This window comes from Coloeus monedula, assembly GCF_965178545.1.
Source record: "Coloeus monedula genome assembly, chromosome: 2".
NCBI lineage: Eukaryota > Metazoa > Chordata > Aves > Passeriformes > Corvidae > Coloeus > Coloeus monedula.
In genome coordinates, this window is record NC_138782.1 from 25,045,348 (window position 1) to 25,064,616 (window position 19,269).

Below are 19,269 nucleotides of genomic sequence, written 5' to 3' on the forward strand. Positions count from 1 at the left end.
CCCCTTGCCATTCAGAGGTCTAATTCTGATAATTTTAGTAACTATCTACCTGTAGCATAGCCAGACCTTCACTTGCAGCAAGGAGATGCCTTGTTTTGATGCAGATACACTGGTGTCTGCCTCATGGGTGTGACAGTGTTCCAGCTCTCCTGGTCTGGCAACCATCCTGGCTCCTTCCTCTCTCAGCACCAGGAGAAAACCAGGTTGGATTTCCGCCTGCATCTGAACCAGGCAGAACTACAGTGTGCTTAAGAAGGCCCTCAGTGAGCACCAGTTGGGGAATGCACCTTTCCTGATGCTGGGACACACCTTGGATGTGATCCTAGAAGTTGAGACTGAATCTCTTATTTTATGTTAAATTTATATCTCACAGAACTATGCAGCGCATTTTCTTTATACTTCATGTAATTTTCATGCACATTTAATGAGAATTTTAGGAAGATATCTTATGGAAACCACAAAGACTGCTTCTTCTGTTTGGGCATCAGGCTTGCATGCACCTCTTGTTACTAAATTGCTTTGAAAATCAAAAATAATTGACATTTTAAAAGACAACAGCTTTCATAATGGTACAAAAAGAAACAACTCTGAATATACGAAGTCAGGCATAAGTAGAATCAGAACTAATTTCAAAGAGGGAAAATATACGCTTTATAAAAACTACCAAAGTTAAAATGGTCCCATGGCCTGTACAAGCAGCTGAGCTGGGCTTTGCAGCTGACAGCTATGCAAGACTGCAGCTTTCTGATGGTCAATCCAGTGTGATTCAGAGGCTGTTGCTGCAGCTCCCACTCAGGCTTGGAGGAGGCTCCCCAGAGATGCTACTTATAAAGGGGCAGAGGAGAAAATGCAGCTTGAGAATCTGCAAAATGACCCACTGCTGCTCCTGCAGAACACTCTGGAGCACTTGTCCAAGAGACAGTCGTTGAGGCTGCTGTGCTACACCAAAGGAAGAAGAAGAAGAAAAGGACAGCATTTGCTGCAGCTTGGTTTTCCAGAAGGCCCACACACCTGTTTAAAAGCTCCAGCAGCTGTCTGCACATCTCCTACTCTTACGGGTTTCTCAATGTTTATAGGATACTCAGATATGTTCCCAGCTCAAGGTCACAGTTGTGTCAGCTCCCTACATTTCTTGTAAGCCCTCTACCCACAACCTTTCTTTAACAATGCCAAAGGTTCTCCTTCACCACCTTCTTGTGTTCCTCTCTTCACCACTTGCACTTGCCAGCAGAAGGGTGGTTGCTAAGGATGCTATCTTAAGAGAGTTACACTGCTGAAAAGTAACAAAGCACTGTTGTTCTTTATTTGGTTTCCATGGCATCAAAGACAATTTTGCTTCTCAGCTCTCAAATACCAGACTTTTGCCTTCTTAGGGAAATCTGGTCTTCAAAGAGGCAAGGGCCTGGCATTTCCAGCCATGAAAGAATGGCTTGCTTCCTTCTGCCTGAGGCCCCCAGGGAAAAGCCAGCCTCTGTGCTTTACCTTCATGTGCTGTTCAGATGGCAAAGGGGGAGCTGGGGGCTCATTTAGTGGGCACAGTCTTCTGAGACTGCTGCAGGTGGCTCAGCACACAGCAGGCATCCCAAGCCTCTGGGAGATCTGATAGGCTGAAAAGTGCAGGACAGTAACTGCACCTGCACTCCTGAGCTTAACCCTTCCCTCGCTGGACAGTTCTCCAGCCTGGTGGAGGAGAAGGAAGTAAAATTCCATCTGTAAGAAGGACAGGTCAACCTAGTTCTGATGCTGATCCCCATGACTGCTCCTTTTAAGGGCACAGTAGGAAACACAAAGCCACCTACAGCAGACAGGTGACAAAGCAGTTCTGCCCTGTGACACCAGGTCACGAACAAGAACACTTTGCCTTAAGTGCCCACACTCACTTACTAGCCAGACCTCTTCCTCCAAGGTGCAAATGATCTCAACACCCCCCTGGTCATGACATTCCTTGCACTGAACCAGGCCCCCCATAACAAAACTGCCAGTCCTAACAGGGGTCCAGGCACTGCACTGACCTTACCCACCAAGGACTTAATGTCTTTAGGAGAAGGACACGAAGTATCTGCAAGTTTCCACTGTATCTCCCAAAAACCCCACTATATATAGATGCAGGTTGTTTCAGTGCACTCATCACTGTCCATATGGGATGGAATAACTCATCCAAACTCCAATATAAATTATCTTGGGTAGCAAAAATAATAAGCAGTAATTAAGGTGCAAGAATTCAGGTCTGCTCAGCAGCCAACATGCGGAAGGGTCACATTCCTCATTTTCCTTAAGACACTAAACCAGAGCATGCCAATTCTTTGTGGTCCCTACCACTACCCTACAATAACTTTGAGAGTCAAGTCCTCCTCCCAGTTAACTTTTAGTTATGAACTCAGAGAAAAGCTGTTCCTCACCACAACCATCATGACCCAAAAGCACCATCTGCCCTCAATACCAGGAAATTCCAAAGCTCTAACACAAAAGTAAGATTTATGCATTTTGAAGAGCAGCAAATAAAGGACATTAGAATACGTGTAAAAACTTAGGACAAAAACAAGGCTAAATCATGGCTACATGGCCTTTTTTTGTAAACAGGATAATCAGCCAGGTGCAACAGTGTGCTAAACAAGATTTGCCATAATTTGTCAATTTTGAGTTTCCTCACAGAAGGAGAATGGTTTTTTATTCTCTCTGGGTTTTTTTCTTGTCTTATCCCAATTAAATCTGCTTTTCTTTGGATCTGCAAAGAAGGCATGTGTCTTATTCAGTACAGCATAAAAGAGGAAATACTTTACCTCTCAAGTTCACATAGAAAAATGCAACCTATTTCTTCCTCCTTCCCAACCACAGTTAGTTTTTAAACTTATAAAAAGGCAAAAATAGGTTGTTCACAGCTTTTTTTTCTCTTGTTCTTCAGTTTCCAAACACACTCAGGATTCCATTCAATATAGCTTCTTCCCCATTTTCAGGGGTGTTTGACCCAAAGAAAGAATACCTAGTAGGAGTTCATGTCTGTCCAAAATATTAAATTGTTCAAAGTATAGTTCATAGCAACAGCAAGACTCCAAGCCTCACAAAATATATCCCATTTGGAACATCCTCAAAATGTACTTGTGGGCTCTCAACATGAAAAAAATCTAGCCTTAAAAAACCAGTGTCTTTGCTTTTTAGATTTACTTATTAGATAGACACCTTTTAGAAGGGTTCCAATTTTTGCAGCAGTTGTCTCCTTAAAGCATTTTTAGATCTGTGCAAAGTAAGAAGCAATAATCTTCTATCCCTTTTGTTATCCCTTGACATTAGAGAGTCAGGAAGTTCATAGCTTTTATACTTACTGCAATAGGGCAGTCATCAACAATAACACAGTTTAGCATGACTGCAGTAAAAGCCTAAAGTAAAAACAGATAAATCCCAAAGGAACTGTTTAAGGAAGGGCAAGGTAGACATTTATTGAGGGTATCTTAGAACAAGCTTTGTTTGTATTTTGTACAAGTACAGATAAGGGTATTCTGCTCAAGAAAGTGGGAATTAGCACAGAAACTTCTCAAAAATCAAGGAGCTGGTCCCACAAGCATATCCAAGAGAGACATTTGAAAGGATCAGGAAGAACCTTTGCTCTATTAAGTACTTGTTCTGTGGAAAACTATTCTGATCCCCTCTACCCTGTGCTTGACTCACTTCTGATACATCACGATGTGCTGGCTACAGAAACCAACAGGTTTCTCACTCCCTACAGGACCAACCAGCATTCTCATAGAAAAGTCATATGAAACATTACATTCCAGTGAGGTTTTCTGCTTTACCTTTAGATTCTCCAGCATGATGAAAAATGTCTACATCATCAACCAAGAGCAGTAGGAAAGCATGTGAAAAGCTGTCCTGTATTAAACCAAGCACTCCTCGTAACATCATGAAGAATCAGAATGAACGGCAGCTTAACAGAAACACAACATCAAAATATTCCTGAGGCCTCCCAAAAGAAAAATTCTAGATAGTTTTTGAACCTTAAGCTTGAATATGCTTTGCTACTTAATTATACCAAATTCTGGCTCAGAAAGGAATAAATTAAAGCCTACCATAGAAATAGATGCATCTTCTGAGGTTTTGTGGTAGACACTGGAAATTTTTTCAGCACGCATAAGGTATTCTGCAGTCTTCCTTTTCACTGCTTCTCGACGAGTTGGACTTGATTCACCTCAATGGAGAAAAAAGAAGTTATGTTTTCTATAAAGAGAGAGGTACTAGATAATCAAAGCATGACTACTTTGAGTCTACCTTTTTGATTTCCTTTGGGTTAGTCATAAGCAAACCTAAAGATATGCATCTTCTAAAAATCCAATACTGTGATCCCATAGCAAATTAAGCCTTGCTATAGACTAAGGTAAATAAAAAGCCTTTCCTAATATTTCTGTGATTTGGTATTTGTTCCTATGGTAACATAAGTAAGAACTGAAAGAAACCACTGATCCAAATACTGTATTCCAAAAAGCAAAATAAATTAGGAAAGACAGAGTAAGATGTTTACAACAAAACAACAAACTTATTTTCTTCCTCGGGTTTCCAGTATGGACTCTCCTAATTATACATGAAGTCTAGAAATGCTATTAAAAGCAAGAAAGCAAATGAGGAGACACTAAGAACTCCTGTTTACAGCTTTCCAGTGCTAGACATTCCCTGCCTCCTGGCTTGGGGTAACACAGGGAGAAAGGAATAAGCACTTGCACCAACTACTTCACTTTTAGATGACACTGTATTATTTCTAATCTACCCAGACTCTTGGTGAGAACCCCATGACACCACACTAACTCTGGATTCACTCTAAAGCTTTCAGTTTATGTTTAGGCATTCCCATCCTGAGCAATATTGCTGTAACAGACTCAATTTGTGATGGCAACACCCAACCAGCCAACCACCAAGCACAGATAAGGGACTGTGAGATACAATTGTTACAGCAGAGAAATGAGATTACTATGCTGAAAAAAAGAGACAACTGTCCCAGAAGAAGACTGAAGGACAGCAGAGACTTTATATGGCCCTGACAGACTCTCCCAGCCCTAACTGAGGCCATCCAAGACTTGCAGAAACAAAGCCTTGACTGTGATGGGCTCTGCACTGCCAGGTGCAAGCCAGCACCTCTCAAACCAATGCTCAAACAGGGCAAGGAACTGCAAGGATATCTGCCCAACAGCTATCCCACATGAAAGACAAGGCAAGGAACAGGAGGGGCAATAAATTAAACACACAAATACACAAACCCCAACCAACGGCAGATAACAGACAATAACGAAGACTGGAACTCATAAGATACTGATCAACGGGCCATGAAAGGAACCCGAGTGTAACCTTGAAGGAGTTTAACCAGAAACTTTGTAACTGATAAGAAAAAAACCAGGATTATTGTGGGTTATCAAGAATGAGTCTCATAAAAAAGAGCAAGCTTATTATGGAATTTCTGACAGAGAACTTACTGTGTGAATGCTTGCATTCAGAAATTACTGCAGGAGGTTTTCAGGGGGCAATTGTGTCACTGTGTAAGACATTGTGAGATTTTCAAGGGCAGAATTAAAGGCAGGGGTCAAGGTGGATTGTCATAAAATAGAGACTCCCTTTCATATCACAACTAGAGACTACCTGAACACACAGAACCATCACACCCAGACTCCAACAAGAGTGAGCAGAAGAGACTTTGGGTCTACTCCAAGTTCTGTGGTAAGTGATCTCTTGTAAATTTTACTATCCACCTCAAAGCAGGAGGGAAAAGTCACTGTCACCTCCTTGGATATGGATGCAGACTGCTCTGGAAAAACCTTTGTCTACACTTGGTTTGGGACAGTCAGAAATTCAGTGCACTTTCAGCATACAATATCACGGCTATATATCAGTATCTCAGTAGCTTCTCTCATTCTAAAGACCTAGGGGAATCTTGGTAAGCAGTTCCCTTGATGGGACTGCCAGTCTTACTCCCATCTAGGATTTAAAAAAAATAACATCACTCAACTCTTTGAATTTGAAGTTGGCATTATCAAAAGAGAGCAGATACACAGTAATTTTTTTTATAAGTGTGTGTTGCAATTTGCTAAAGCAGGAGTAACTCTCTTGCTTTCATCTGTGCACCTAGTGTTACACCACCACAACACCTCCTCCTCATGCTGAGGCACTGGTGAGCACCCAAGTTCTCTCAGACACACCAAGCAGGAGCCACTCAGAGAATACAAGACACCTGCACAGCAACAATGAACTCTTCAGCCAGCATTTCCTCCAAGCAGGCTGGTAGAAAACTGCTAGGGTAGTGTCTAAGGCCATCATAAAAGTCAAGCTTACTGCTTAATTGTTAGTTATGTGTATTTAGTTTGGATGTTTATTGCTTTTTTCCAATGCTTCAGTAATTTTACAGTAATTAACACAAAACAGCTAGGATGTCCCCTTAGAGCTGTCTTTGTTCTCCCTACTTTCACAAGACATTAATTTCAGTTTTCCTCCTACTTTTCCTTCCCAAGTAATTTGTTAAATAACCTTTGCAAACTGTTCCCTCATTAAAATCTTCAGCCATAAAAAAGGGTGTGGACCCACAAAACAACATTCATTCAACAAGTTCTTGCATCGTATTTGTGGATAAGATCATTAACAGTTCAGTCTCCGAATACTTTAACAGGTGGATGATTGAGAATTAGGTTTATGGAAATAGGATTTTGGCTTTTTATTTTTTTGCATTAGTTTAACCAAGAAAATGTAAAAAAACTACACTGCAATACAAATTCCCATTTAAACAGCCAATATCTCACAAAAATCTGCAAATAAATACAGGATATAAATTTAATAAACAAATAAATGCTACTTAAAAAGCCTCAAACACAGACAGTAACAATAAAGACCCCATTAAGCTAAAAATAATCTTAAGCATTTATGCCAAATTCGAGGTCATAGAACTGTTCACTTAAAGCCAAATAAATCACTAAAACACAGTACTAGAACAAATCCTTATATCTGACAGATGTCAAAGCTGTGATTCAGACTTCATGCATTTTTTTATGCAATGTTACATTTTGCCATGAAATATTGGTTTTAGTTATGCAAAAATGTGTATTTTCAAAAGCATCAATTTTATTTTATAATAAATTAGGAATAATCATTTATTCCTAGTTAAGAACTTTTGATTTAAATATTGTGTGAGCATATTGAGCTCTTATTTCCATTCTGTGGTTAGCCCACAATAATCTAAAGAGGTACCTCTCTAATTACAATTTAAACTTGAAAGGCATTTTTCTTTAAATGGCAGCAAACAGGAAATGTTTAAACTGTGTCAAAGCCTTTGATGAATCTTTACAACTGCTCATAAAAGATCATCCTGCTTAAAATAATATTGATTTTTCATTTATTTTCCTAGATACTAGAAGATTTATGTTTCATCTGATCAGGATCAAAGCTTCTCCCCCCTCCTGATCACTGGGATTAAATCACCAATGTCATTTTACACTTTTTAAAAGTACACTGCTAAAGCAAGATATAAAAGTGCAGCAAGGCTGATCATAGAAACCTTAGAATAAAAACCCCTCAAGATTCCCCATCTCTCTCTCTCCCTCTGCATTTGCTACAGAGCAGCTGTGCCTCACACAGATTCACATGAATGAAAATATTAAGGCAAGAAACCACCCACTTAGTTTATTTTCCATATGACTTTCCTGTAATTATTTTGTAAACTGTTCACACAACAATATATAAAAACATCTGCAAAAACAGGTAATTAATGTGTCAAGCCAAACTAATGCATTTTTTATGGTGTCCATGCTTCGTCAACTGTAATTATAACTCTTTTTAAGCAAATGATGATGTGTTTGTTGCAATGTGCAAGTGGTTATTTTAGATGCTCTGTTTACTATTCCCGCAAACAGAATACAAAAACTCTACAGCTACTTTGTTGCACATATAAGCCTTCATCCCCACACACAAGCACAAGCAGGCTGCTCCCTCATTTTCCAAAGGCTTTGCCTATTTCTAAGAAATAAAAAAATCTTAAAATGAAAATTGGCTTTGGAAAGGCTGACCAGGCCACCCACTGACCAAAGTAACAGGAAGCCAGGACATTAGGACAGCAGCCAATGATTTAAAATTTGTTCTTTAATTTATATCTCTAAAGACAGCTCAGTTACAATATATTTACAAAGACAGATATTCCTAACAACGTTCAAATGATTCTGAGGGTTTGATAGAGGAAAACAGCAAATATCGGAATAATTGTGCCATTGAGTTCTTCTGTGACTTGGCTGATTGTTTGCCCACAGTGCACTGATTTGAATGAAAAACACAAAGAGGCAGCACTTCCACAAAGTACAGCAGAGGCATCTGGAAAACTAGCAATATTTTTGTCTTCTGCTCAGAAAGTCTTTTCCCACACTTCACAGTACCTCAAGAGAGGACACACCTTTGAGAGATCAGCTAACTCAATGCTGAACTATTCAGCTCAGTTAACTGCTTGTTCACACATCAAATCTTCTGTAATTCTATCATATAGGAAAATTACTTATGTTTAGATAATAACAGCAAAAAGCTGTTGAAAGGGGGTCATATTCAATAAACTTAGACAAAAAATAAAATTGGTCAGTAAAGAGTATGGAAAAAATCTGTCCTTCTTCCCCAAATAATATGGGATACTACCAAGAGAACACATCTCAGATGCACAGAAGTGCTGTCAAACTTGCTCTGCTCTGTAACTATCCTCCTCCACAGATCCAGGATGAAGTCACGGGGAAGATGTGTTCCTCTCTGGATGATAAAGATAGCTTGCCACGAACATATACAAAAAAATTTTCAATAATCAGTAAATCACGATATGTAGCACCCACCCTGCAATTCTAGATATTCCTTCCTTTCTTTGTGCGTGAGCAGTTCCAAATCATCCCCCTTAAGGTGCTAAGAGGTCTTCCTCAGGAAGGGTTAATCTGCCAGGGCAACATAGGTGCACTCCCTACCTAAGTAGGTGCTCAGCCAGGATGGGGATATTTTCACAGAAAAAGTAAGGCCATAAAGTGAGCATTACCTGTCCCAATCCTCTGTGACCTCCTCTTCCTGCTTTTCTCTTAGACTTACTAAAAATATATGTGGGCTGCCTTCCTTTAAAGAAGATATCAGAAGAGATTTGCTCCAGGAAGGAATGTCCTCTTGCAGAACAAGTACAAGGAACTTGTGCAAGACTGCCTGTTGTGCTAGCCCCAAACTCCATGTTCTTAACAATTTAAACAGTAAAACTTTCTCTAAATACTGAAATCTTCAATGAAACATTTATAATTGCCAAATCTAACAGCTATAATACCATTTTTTATTTTTAAAAGTTTCTTTATCTTCTTCACAGTCTTCCTGCACATATCACCCAGCTGGATTGCTGAATTTTTCAAAGAATTGCTCTCTATAAAAATGCAAGGGAGTAAGCCTTAAAAGATTTATTTCTTCTCACAATGAAAAGAGGTTTAGCAGCACCTTCCTTATTAGTGGGTAGCCCAGCTGTTATTTTTGCCTAATTGGTTCAAGAGGACCTCTGTTCTTCTTAGGGCAAACACTTCTTACATCATGTGAAGCAGACTCCTTTGTCCATATTAGCCAAACAAAAGCTCAGGCACACCGTAAGTGACAATGCGACTCATAATCCAGCACAGGTTTGTGATGACTTTGGACACAGTTTTATAACCCCCAAATTTATTTCAGGAAGGGGAAAAGCTGCTGATTTTGGAACGAGTCTCCACCAACTTTCACAGGAGGGTGGGTAACCTTTAATTTTCAAACAATTACTTAAGTGAAATGTGGCAGGTGCTGGGGTAGACAGATACTGCAACATCAAGGAAAGAGCTATAGATTTTAGCAGCAGGTGGGGGTTTGGAATTGTGAAATAAGCCCACTACCTCATCAGCTCCAGTATGCTACACATTATATTAATGGTGAGTTCCTTTGAGGTGCTGATCAAATTCTGCAGCTGAAAAAAACTGTAAATATTAAAAAATAAGACAAAGGTTAAGCCCATTATGATAAAACAGCTTGAAGTGATCTTTTTTCCTCTTTTTTCTTAACATTTTGAGAGAGTCAAAATTTATTAAGATGCAACACATTTATCAGAACCATTCTTTCTGGCTTTTCTGAAGATTTAGGACGGTACTGTACTCTACCAACCAAGAAGAAAAGCCACTTAGAAGTTAAACCTTTCATATTAAAGCACAAATTTGTGACAGTGAATGAACACCTACAAATTCTTCTTCCCACTTTCCAGTGTGCTGATAACTATTATATCCATATGTCACATACATCATCTTCACCACAGGTTGCCTGAGACCGTTACAGATCTACATTTCCTATGACGTTGCCAGTTCTGCACCCTGTAGAAAACCTTTGGTCACACACCAGTCATGTAAATGTCTAGGTAAACATCTCTCTGGGGAAAAAAAAAAGTTGGCATATTTGCCAAAGTTAAGATTACACAGAAGAATGGTGTGGGTGAAATGTGTTTGAGTGACCAGTAAAGCAGGAGTCGGTAACACTGAAGATAAGAAACGTAACTTGCCAGAAATGCTAACCAACAAACATCTGCTTCTAGAGAAACTCTCATGTTAAATCCACAAGGTGGTGGTAGCTTTCCATGTGCATGTGTGACTACCTGGAAAAAAATAAAATGGACAGCACCCAGCATTTCAGGGAGGAAAAGCTTAACTTCCCATCTATCTGCTAAAACTTGCAGTCTTAACTGTAAGGTATTTCACCAAAATAAGACTTAATGTGACAAATATTCTTCAACATTCTTCTGTTGAACTACTTAAGAAGGGAATAAACCCTGTGAGTGTTTCAAGACAGAAGGACAAGAAGTGGAATTCTAGCCCAGAGGAGGAAACAAAATGGTGACAGCTGCAGGAGGTCCTCCAACACAAGCACCATGGGAACAGGGGAACAGCACTGACAGTCAGAGCAAGTAAAGGAGTTACACAGGCCACCACCACAGGAGAGAGGAAATTTCCAAGTTCTCTGTACTCCTCGTTCTTAACTAAAAGGACAAGTTCAAATTAGAATTAGCATGCACCAACATCCCTTGCTTCAGAGCAGAGGGAACCCAGGCACACAGACAGCTACCCCTTCAAGTAAGAACAGTTTGAAGTAAAGTACTGCAGGGGAAAAAAAAGAAAAAGGCAGATAAAAAAAAACCAATTATGAGATTCATAAATCGTGACAGTCTAATACTACTCATATTTATGTATTAAATGCAATTCATATGTACTTTTATATACTACTATGGGAAATAGTATTTTTCCCCAAGCAATCACAAAAATCTCTAAAACAGAAGAGCCAGCGGCAGGCCTTGTAGAGATCAAACCTATACTAGTCCTTCTACACAGCTCTGAAGCTAAAGAGGCTATTTTAAGATACTGGAAGAGTTAAGAGGCAAAGAGGACAGGAAAAGAGAAAAATTGGATGTGAAAAGAGAGAAGCTGTATATGCAAGAACTGTTTGGGAGAGAATCAGAGCACTGATTATCATGCAGCATCATGCCCTTAAACCTATCTATGCAATTTTTCTATTCCAGCTAGTAATTTGCCTCAATTCACCTACAGTGCCTGAGGCATTGAATTCTGCAGCCAGAGACTTCAAATTTCTCACCTGCGGACAGGAGCGGCACTGTAACCTGGATCAGTCTGCCCTGTCTACCCTGCATGCTGCAAGAAGTGTGGCAGCCCTACTGGGTCTTCTGATGGGAGGCAGAAACCCCACACAGCTACAGTCAAAAAGAGATTCCTGCACTTTGCAGCTAAGTGTTGTGGCTAACAACAGCTGAGATAAAAGGCAGTGCAGGCTGGAAGAGATGTCTGTCAAAGAGGCCAGGCACAGGCAGCAACCTGGCAAGGAACTGCTACAAGGAAAGACTCAAATCTTGGAAAGGTCAGAACAACACCAAGTCAATACAGCTAGCTGTGTCCCAAGAGGGAAGAAAAAAGAGATTTCTAGGGCTCACCTGGTCACATATTTATTAATTCTTTAACAGCGACATGCTAAGTAACGACATTCAGAGTCATCTCTGCATGACACCCTACATACTGGTTTGCAGGTATTGCTACAGTTCACTTTCACATGTATTGCAAGGCTGTAAGCTGTGCAGCATGTACACCTCAGACCTTTATCAACCTCCTGGTGCAGAGAGGTCTTGCAGTTTAAATGGAACTTTGCCTTGAGTGTCCCTTTACATAGCTGAGTCTGTCTGTATTTATACAGTAACCAGTTTCTGGCATTAACAACATACATTAACCATACTCTACTGGCACACACTGTATTTTACTGCTTTGCCACAACGAGGTGTCTAAACCCAGCACTTCCACACAGGGAATGACATCACTCAGGGTGGTCCATCCAGCACCTACTGCACAGTGATGGATCCTACAGCACTAATCTGCTCTGAAGCTCTGTATGGTCTGTGATGGGCCTGGGAAGACAACACATTCCACTTATGAGCAGCTCATAGTCCATACTAGCATGTGTTTCAGCATCACTGGCAGCACAGAGAGATATGACTTTTTTTTTTAACCAAAGTATTTCCAACATCCATTCTTAATCCAGCCACTTATCAACAGATGAGTCCTCTCACAAACTTTTCTTCTGAAGCAGCAGCTGTGATTTCAAGGTTGTATGAAGCACTAGGAGAGAGGCAGCACTTTGTATCATTGTTCATAAAGCTCGGCCCAAACAGTCCAACAGCATTCTCGCAGTCCAGTAGCAGGAAAGAGAAATGGTAGCTCCTTTGGTAGGAACCAGGGCAGGAAGTTTTTGCCTTGACTGGTTCCAGCCTCAGTGGAAGTATAAAACTACAACAGCAAACAGGCTGTGTGATGATACACCATAGGAACACAGAAGCCTAAAATCAGGGTGGGGAGAACTACAGTTCTGTCAGTCACCCCATCACCAACCTTTCCCTGTGGAGTGCAGCACAACTCTCAGGGTTTCCCTACAGCCATCAGCTCACACCCCTATTCATCTTCTCAGAAAACAGGTCTGTTGTTTCCTTAAGGACATTGCCACAACCAGACATCTTCTGGATAGCTCAGAAACTGTTAACATCACTGAGGAACACTAATCAGAGAACTTAACAAGTGAAAGGAATTTAAAATAGCTACTGTGTGGAAACAGAAGTTGTCTTCATAAGTGCCATTCAACAAACAAGCAAAGGAAGCCAGAAACGCGCTGGTGGAACGCCATGGCTCTTTCCCTTTTCATAAAGTACTGTCTTCTTGGCATTCTGTCAAGCATGCTCCTGTTTGCATCCCTGGCTCCAACACAAGTTCAAATCATAGCCCATCATAATCCCAGTAATTAGACACAAGTTGGTTTGTTTTCAGTATATCCAAAAATATCATCTAGTTGTCCAAAGTATTCCTAGCATTTCATTGTATATGCATTTTTGGGTTAAAAGTCAAAGTCATTTTAGCAAGGTTCCAGTAATTTGTGTAATTTTTGTTCCAGCTCTGTTTACTGGATAAACATTAAAATAGCATGGAGCAGTGCAAAACTGACATTCACAGGCAGCTTTCAAAGACACCAGCAGCTTATTCAGAACTTGTAGATCCCTAACACAAAACAGAGATACCTGGAAAACAGCTTGTGGCTGCTGACACTCCAGAGGCATCACATACTTCATGCAACAAGGCTCATGCTGCCTAAACTAAATCAATATTTATTCTGCCCAGCCACAGCTGCTACACATGTGAAAATAAACATCCCAAAACTCCGACAGAGTAAATGGATCATCTCCCTTCAGATGTTAACGTGCAACATGGGCAGACCAGCAATGAACACATTTGGTTTCTAAACCACATGGAAGAGATCCTGTACTGTTTTACATGAATTACACTGGCCATGTTGTGCAGCATTCTTGTTCTTCACATGCCTGAAATTATTGAAACCCAGCAATATGCAACAGTGTTAACTCTGTTTATCACACACCTCAGACTGCCCAGATCCATAATGGAAATAACTAAAGAATGGCTGGAGTTGTAAAAAGAGGAGCAGTTTATACAAACAGGACTCCCTTCTTTATTACAAAAAACCCTCCATAATTTCAGTCTCGTGATCTGCTTGTACCTAACATAAACTATGCCCTATAACAAAGTCAGGCAATGCACTACTTTGCATAAAACAGAGTTAACTTCCAGCTAGAAGTTGGTGGCTTGCTATCGATTAATGCATTTTTTCCATCACTAGGCCTAAAGCAATGCACTGACCTCAAAGTGCTCTGACATGCTAACAAAACAAAGGAACAGCTATAATTGTGAGCCAAAGTTTCTATCAGTTAGCATACTCAGTATGCTTAAAAAGGCAGAAAAGCTTGAATTCTAGAAGGTTTCAGCTCCTAGAGAACTGCTGAACCATCCTACACAATCTTTACAGACCTGTCTTCCAAAAGCTTCAAAACCCTGCAAGCAGCAATGCCCAGAAAAGATAAGAGGAGAGGCAGAATTGGTACATAATTAGAAGAAAAAGGAAATTATGGCAGCTACTCCCTGTCACTGCAAGCAAGGCAGCTCTGGTATAAATGAAACAGGAAGGCACAAGAGGTGCAGTTCAAGGGCTGTACTGCCAGTCCACTATTTCATTCTTCTTCCCACTAGCAAGTGCTTAATGTTAAACACATGTACGGAGCAGAAGTAGGCCAAACATGTATAATAAACAGATGCCCAGAGCCCAAGGCATACACCAGTCTCTGAGCACGCAGGCAGCAGTCATTCCCCAAGGGACACAAACTGAGTCTCTTGGCAGGACTATGAACAGGACATGAAAGGATTCAGTACTAAATTCTGCAAGAGACTAGCAAAAGAAAATACATATGCACCTTGCCCAGAATAATTAACACCACTGTACATCTGAGAGCATGTGCACACAGCTGAAAACAAAGTCAAGATGGCCATTCCTCAAACATATGACACCTGCCTCGCCCAGCACTAGTGCCAGAAGCTGGGAGAGCTGTAAAGCCATCAGAATATAACAAGCTCAAGTGTGCTCAACTGCCTTTAGGGAAGCCACCCACTTCAAACTAACCAGCACAGGTCTATAAACTCGCAGCACTGAACTTGCTCGCACGCGGTTTTGACGAGGCAGCCTGGAGCAGCAGAGCTTGCGCTGAGCCTAAGGGAGTGACTGGTACCGGACACAGCCCCACGCTCCAGATACCCCTAAGCAGCTCACAGAGGCATTCCAGCTGAGGCAGCGGACTGTCTCAAAGCTCAAGTCCGAAGCACAGAGGATGGGTGGCATTCCTTCCCGCAGCTCCACGCGCTGCTATCACCGCCCGATTCCAAGTCTGGGGCGGCAATTTCTGTTTCCTTGCCGCCACCTCGTGGCCAAAGCCTGTATTACCGCACTGCTGTTCAGGGAAAAAGCCACCGGCGGCCCATTCCAGAGGCCGCGTTCGGCGGGGGGCTGTGCACCGAGACGATGGCACTGCACACGTGTCTAAGTGTCGATGAACACTGTGTTTCACTCTCAGATGGTACAAAGTCTTTTTCAGACAAAATAGGTGCAAAATAATCAGTGGCAGAAGACCAGAAGCACTTTGTAATAATTGCACCATCCTCATCTTTAAAAGGAGTATGTTATTATCCGTGAGAAATACATAACCAGGGGTGTTTAAATAACTGGAGTGATTAAGTTGAAGGTTTGTGGTTTTTTTACTGCAACATACCTTGAATGTTCACATATCAATGCTAAACATACTACCTTCACAAAGTAGCTACATTAAAAAGTTTTGTTGGGGTTTTTTTGGGTTTTTTTACTGTACTCATAAATCATGAGAAAGCATGTATTTTTAGGAAGGCATTTGGACCAGCCCTGTCACCATAAAGAGGGCATCAGTGTCTCCCTGCCAGTTTGCAGCAGCTTCAAGGAGAACGGGACACAAAATGAGCTGGATCTACCCAAATCTAGTGTGAATGCCCAGCAGAGGACGAACATTCCTTCACAGCCACGCAGGGTAACACAGAAAAATGAAAAATTACTGACTGCTAGGAACCCCCCGGTGTACAGTTATGTTCCCAAGGGATAAGAAGTCACTTAAAATGCAACTCATTCCCATTACTCCCTCTTGTGTGCTATACACATGCAATGTCAGGGACTGCAAAGAAAAAGGTGCCGGTGCTGGTTACATGTTTCTTCATCCATCAGGAACACTGACACATACCACATAAGTACCATCACTAAAAATTTATTAATGATTCCCACTGTACTGACTGGCATCAAGAAAACCAGGCAGAATATCACACTTTTCTAAGATTCCTTGAATTTCTTCCTAGCCTGAAAAGCAGGGATAAGTGGGTGAGAGGAAAGGATTAACAGCTGGAAGAGTGGCTAGTCAACAGCAAAAAAGAAAAAAAACCATTGGAGGAAATTCTGGCAAATATAAGTAATAAGAAGTTCAACCCACTCTGGTTTAACAAGTTCATATGCACGAGTTGAGCAAGTCACCTACATGCAATAAAAGTCTTTCACAACTTTAAAGCAAACATATTACCCTAAGGATTACCATGAATTCAAAGCCAACATGTTTAACCACCGCCACAACTCAAGTATACACAATAATTACCACAGCAAAACTGATGCGCAATAGACTGACTTGTTTTCATGCCCTAACAGTTTGAAACTGTTAAATAAAGAAAGCTTTTGAAGTTTGAACTGTCAGTTCAAAACAGCAACATGGCAGCCTTGCATCATGGCTGGCACACAGATGTGTTTATGAAAAAACAGGATATCCTTCAGAAGATCACAGGTGAATGGTCCACAGGTCTGTGAAAAAGTGTACTAGCAAAGAAAGAATAGCTGGGCTCTCCAACAGAAGGACTGCCAGCATATTCAACACTAAGAATGAAAAACATTTTGACAACACAAGCAAGGAAAGGTTAGGATGCTATTGAAAAGCCACAACAAGCAGCAAAGCAGCAAGCCTACTGACATCACTGAGACTTGAAAAGAGGTGGATTTACTTTGGCCAAAAAGTGTCAGACATTTTAAGCGAAGGCTATGCACATATCTTGGCCCACACCTCTAGCTCTCATTAGTAACCTACCCATTATTTTTTGCCAGGCCCCATTAAGTCAGCTCAGTAGGTAACTTCCATTGCTAGAACTGTTCAGAAGGTCTGGACCACTGCTGTGCATCCCACTGGGATGCAGCAAAGGCTTCTGCTTGTGTGTGTTTGGTACATTCATGTCTAAGTCCAGATCTGGAGCAGCAGAATGCACCTGTGCTGCACACTGCCAAACAAAGGCACAATTCTAATCACTCATTTGGTCTGTGGGGGACAGAAGCACAATACAGAGACCCTGAATTCACTCCAGGAAAGAACAAATCTTTCCCTGTACTTCATAGTTTTAAGCCACTGTTGGATAAAATGCAAATACATGAGGTTATCACTCGAGATTCTCAAGAACTAGAGAAGGGAAAAATTTTTCTCCCTTACTGAAAAGGTGCAAGGAGGCAGAAATTTGCATGTAGTTGTATCCAGTCCACTAAAAACAGCTTTTTCTGGTTTTAATATATTGATAGACCGAAGTCTTTCAAAAAAGAAAAAAAAACCCTGTGCTCTTCTAACAATGCAAGCATTTAAGTTTCTGTGCATCCTTTAGCTAGAAAAGAATAGTTTAGTGGAAGAAGCAAGAGGCTGCGAGACAAGAGCAGTTCTAATCCTGTTGTGATTGGGAAGTTAACCTGAGTTTGCCTCTCCCCATGCGTAAAATGGGGATAATTAATCCTCACTTAACCATGTAAATTAAATAATGTTTCAACAGTGCTGCAAGTGCCACATATTAATTAATGGCTAGGCAATAAAAAGGAAAGAAGCAAAAGTGAAGCACTTTGCTACTTACCTGCAAGTTGAAGGTTGTGCTGCAATTTTAACAGAGGAGATACTGGGCACTTGGAAGATGAGACCCTAAATTATCATTCAGTCTTAGAAAGATTTCTCTCTCTCTCATATGCACACAGCTACTTAAAAGCCAAATGTATTCTGCATTTCATATCACTTCTTTGCAACGCAGTAAGCTGATGTTTACCATGGAAATGTCATAAACAAACACACATAACCAAAGAGAAGACAAACATAATGGGAAGATCCATACCTTGAACACCTTCCAGAAGCAGATCAACCCCCTTTCGATAAAAGCTTAAGGCAGCTTCATAATCTTCCTCCTCCTCCTTCTTCAAAGCCAGTTTTATTAACTCGCCTGCTTTCTCCAAGTAATCTTGTTTGCCTGGCTTGGGTTTTAAGCTTCCAGTAAACAAACCATGGCTTTCCTTTTCTCCTTCGGGTTTGCTCCACTCCTGCTCAGGTGCCAGTGTGCTTTGTACTGGGGGTTCAGAAGTAACACAAAGGCCAACAGCTCTACTGGGAGAACTTTGGTTGGATGCCATTCCATCATCTAACTCGGCAAGAGAATCTACATCAACTGTCAGAGAGATCAGGTCGCTGTCACTGGAGAAGCCTGAAAGTCAGAAAGACACCCATAACTCTAGAAGCCTTCAAAATTCTTTATCCCATTCAAAGATTTAGCTCTTTTCACTTACACAGTTTCCTCAGAATGCCCACAGAAACTCCCTGATTGCAATGCCGTCTTTAAAAAATTTTAGTACCTATAAAAACATATTTTTAAAAATTAACTGCAAACTCTGCAGAACAACCCTGGTCTTCACTTCAGTTCTGGGAATGAAGAGACCAACATCTAACATCCAACTTAAACTTTCAAAGCAGCTCCACCATTGGGCTCCAGGAAATTAGAAATCTAAACCTTTCTGTGTGAGTGCTATTAGAAAAGTCAACCAGCAGGAGCCAAATTACTGTTTCAAGAAATCCCAACATACTGTTCTAAATCAGTAAGATTAAGCATCCTCAAAACAGTAAATTAGGAGTTTGAATTAACACAGAGTTACTGTCAGCTTATGTATCATGCAGCACTCACCTCACATGTAACCCACATAATCTTCTTTCATTGCTAACACGTGGTAAAATAAATTACTTAACACCTGTTTCATCACTCAAATCTGAGCTAACACATTTTATTTTACATTTGCCATAAGTCACTACACCCTTACTGCAAGCTGACCTTCAGTAAACTAAACCACAGGAGCTTTTCATGGTTATTGGGGAATAAATGGCAACAAAGGTATTTTACATATATACCATTTCATTCCATAAGGATTATCATCCACAAAAGGCATTCACTCCGTTATTATTTTTTAATGATTTAACTTCCACAAATGTAATGGAAACAACTTCTAGATCTC

General features: G+C 40.7%; 1 protein-coding gene across 1 annotated transcript in view; it reads right to left on the reverse strand.

Annotated features, from left to right (window-relative positions):
* Positions 1 to 19,269, reverse strand: part of RPS6KC1 (ribosomal protein S6 kinase C1) — an 86,252-nt gene that overhangs the window by 44,045 nt on the left and 22,938 nt on the right. Inside the window, exons 7-8 of the mRNA XM_082276838.1 lie at positions 18,108 to 18,470; positions 4,062 to 4,180 (exon numbers count right to left, since the gene is read on the reverse strand). Coding sequence (XP_082132964.1) covers positions 4,062 to 4,180; positions 18,108 to 18,470 — 482 coding nt within the window. The remainder of the gene's footprint in view (positions 1 to 4,061; positions 4,181 to 18,107; positions 18,471 to 19,269) is intronic.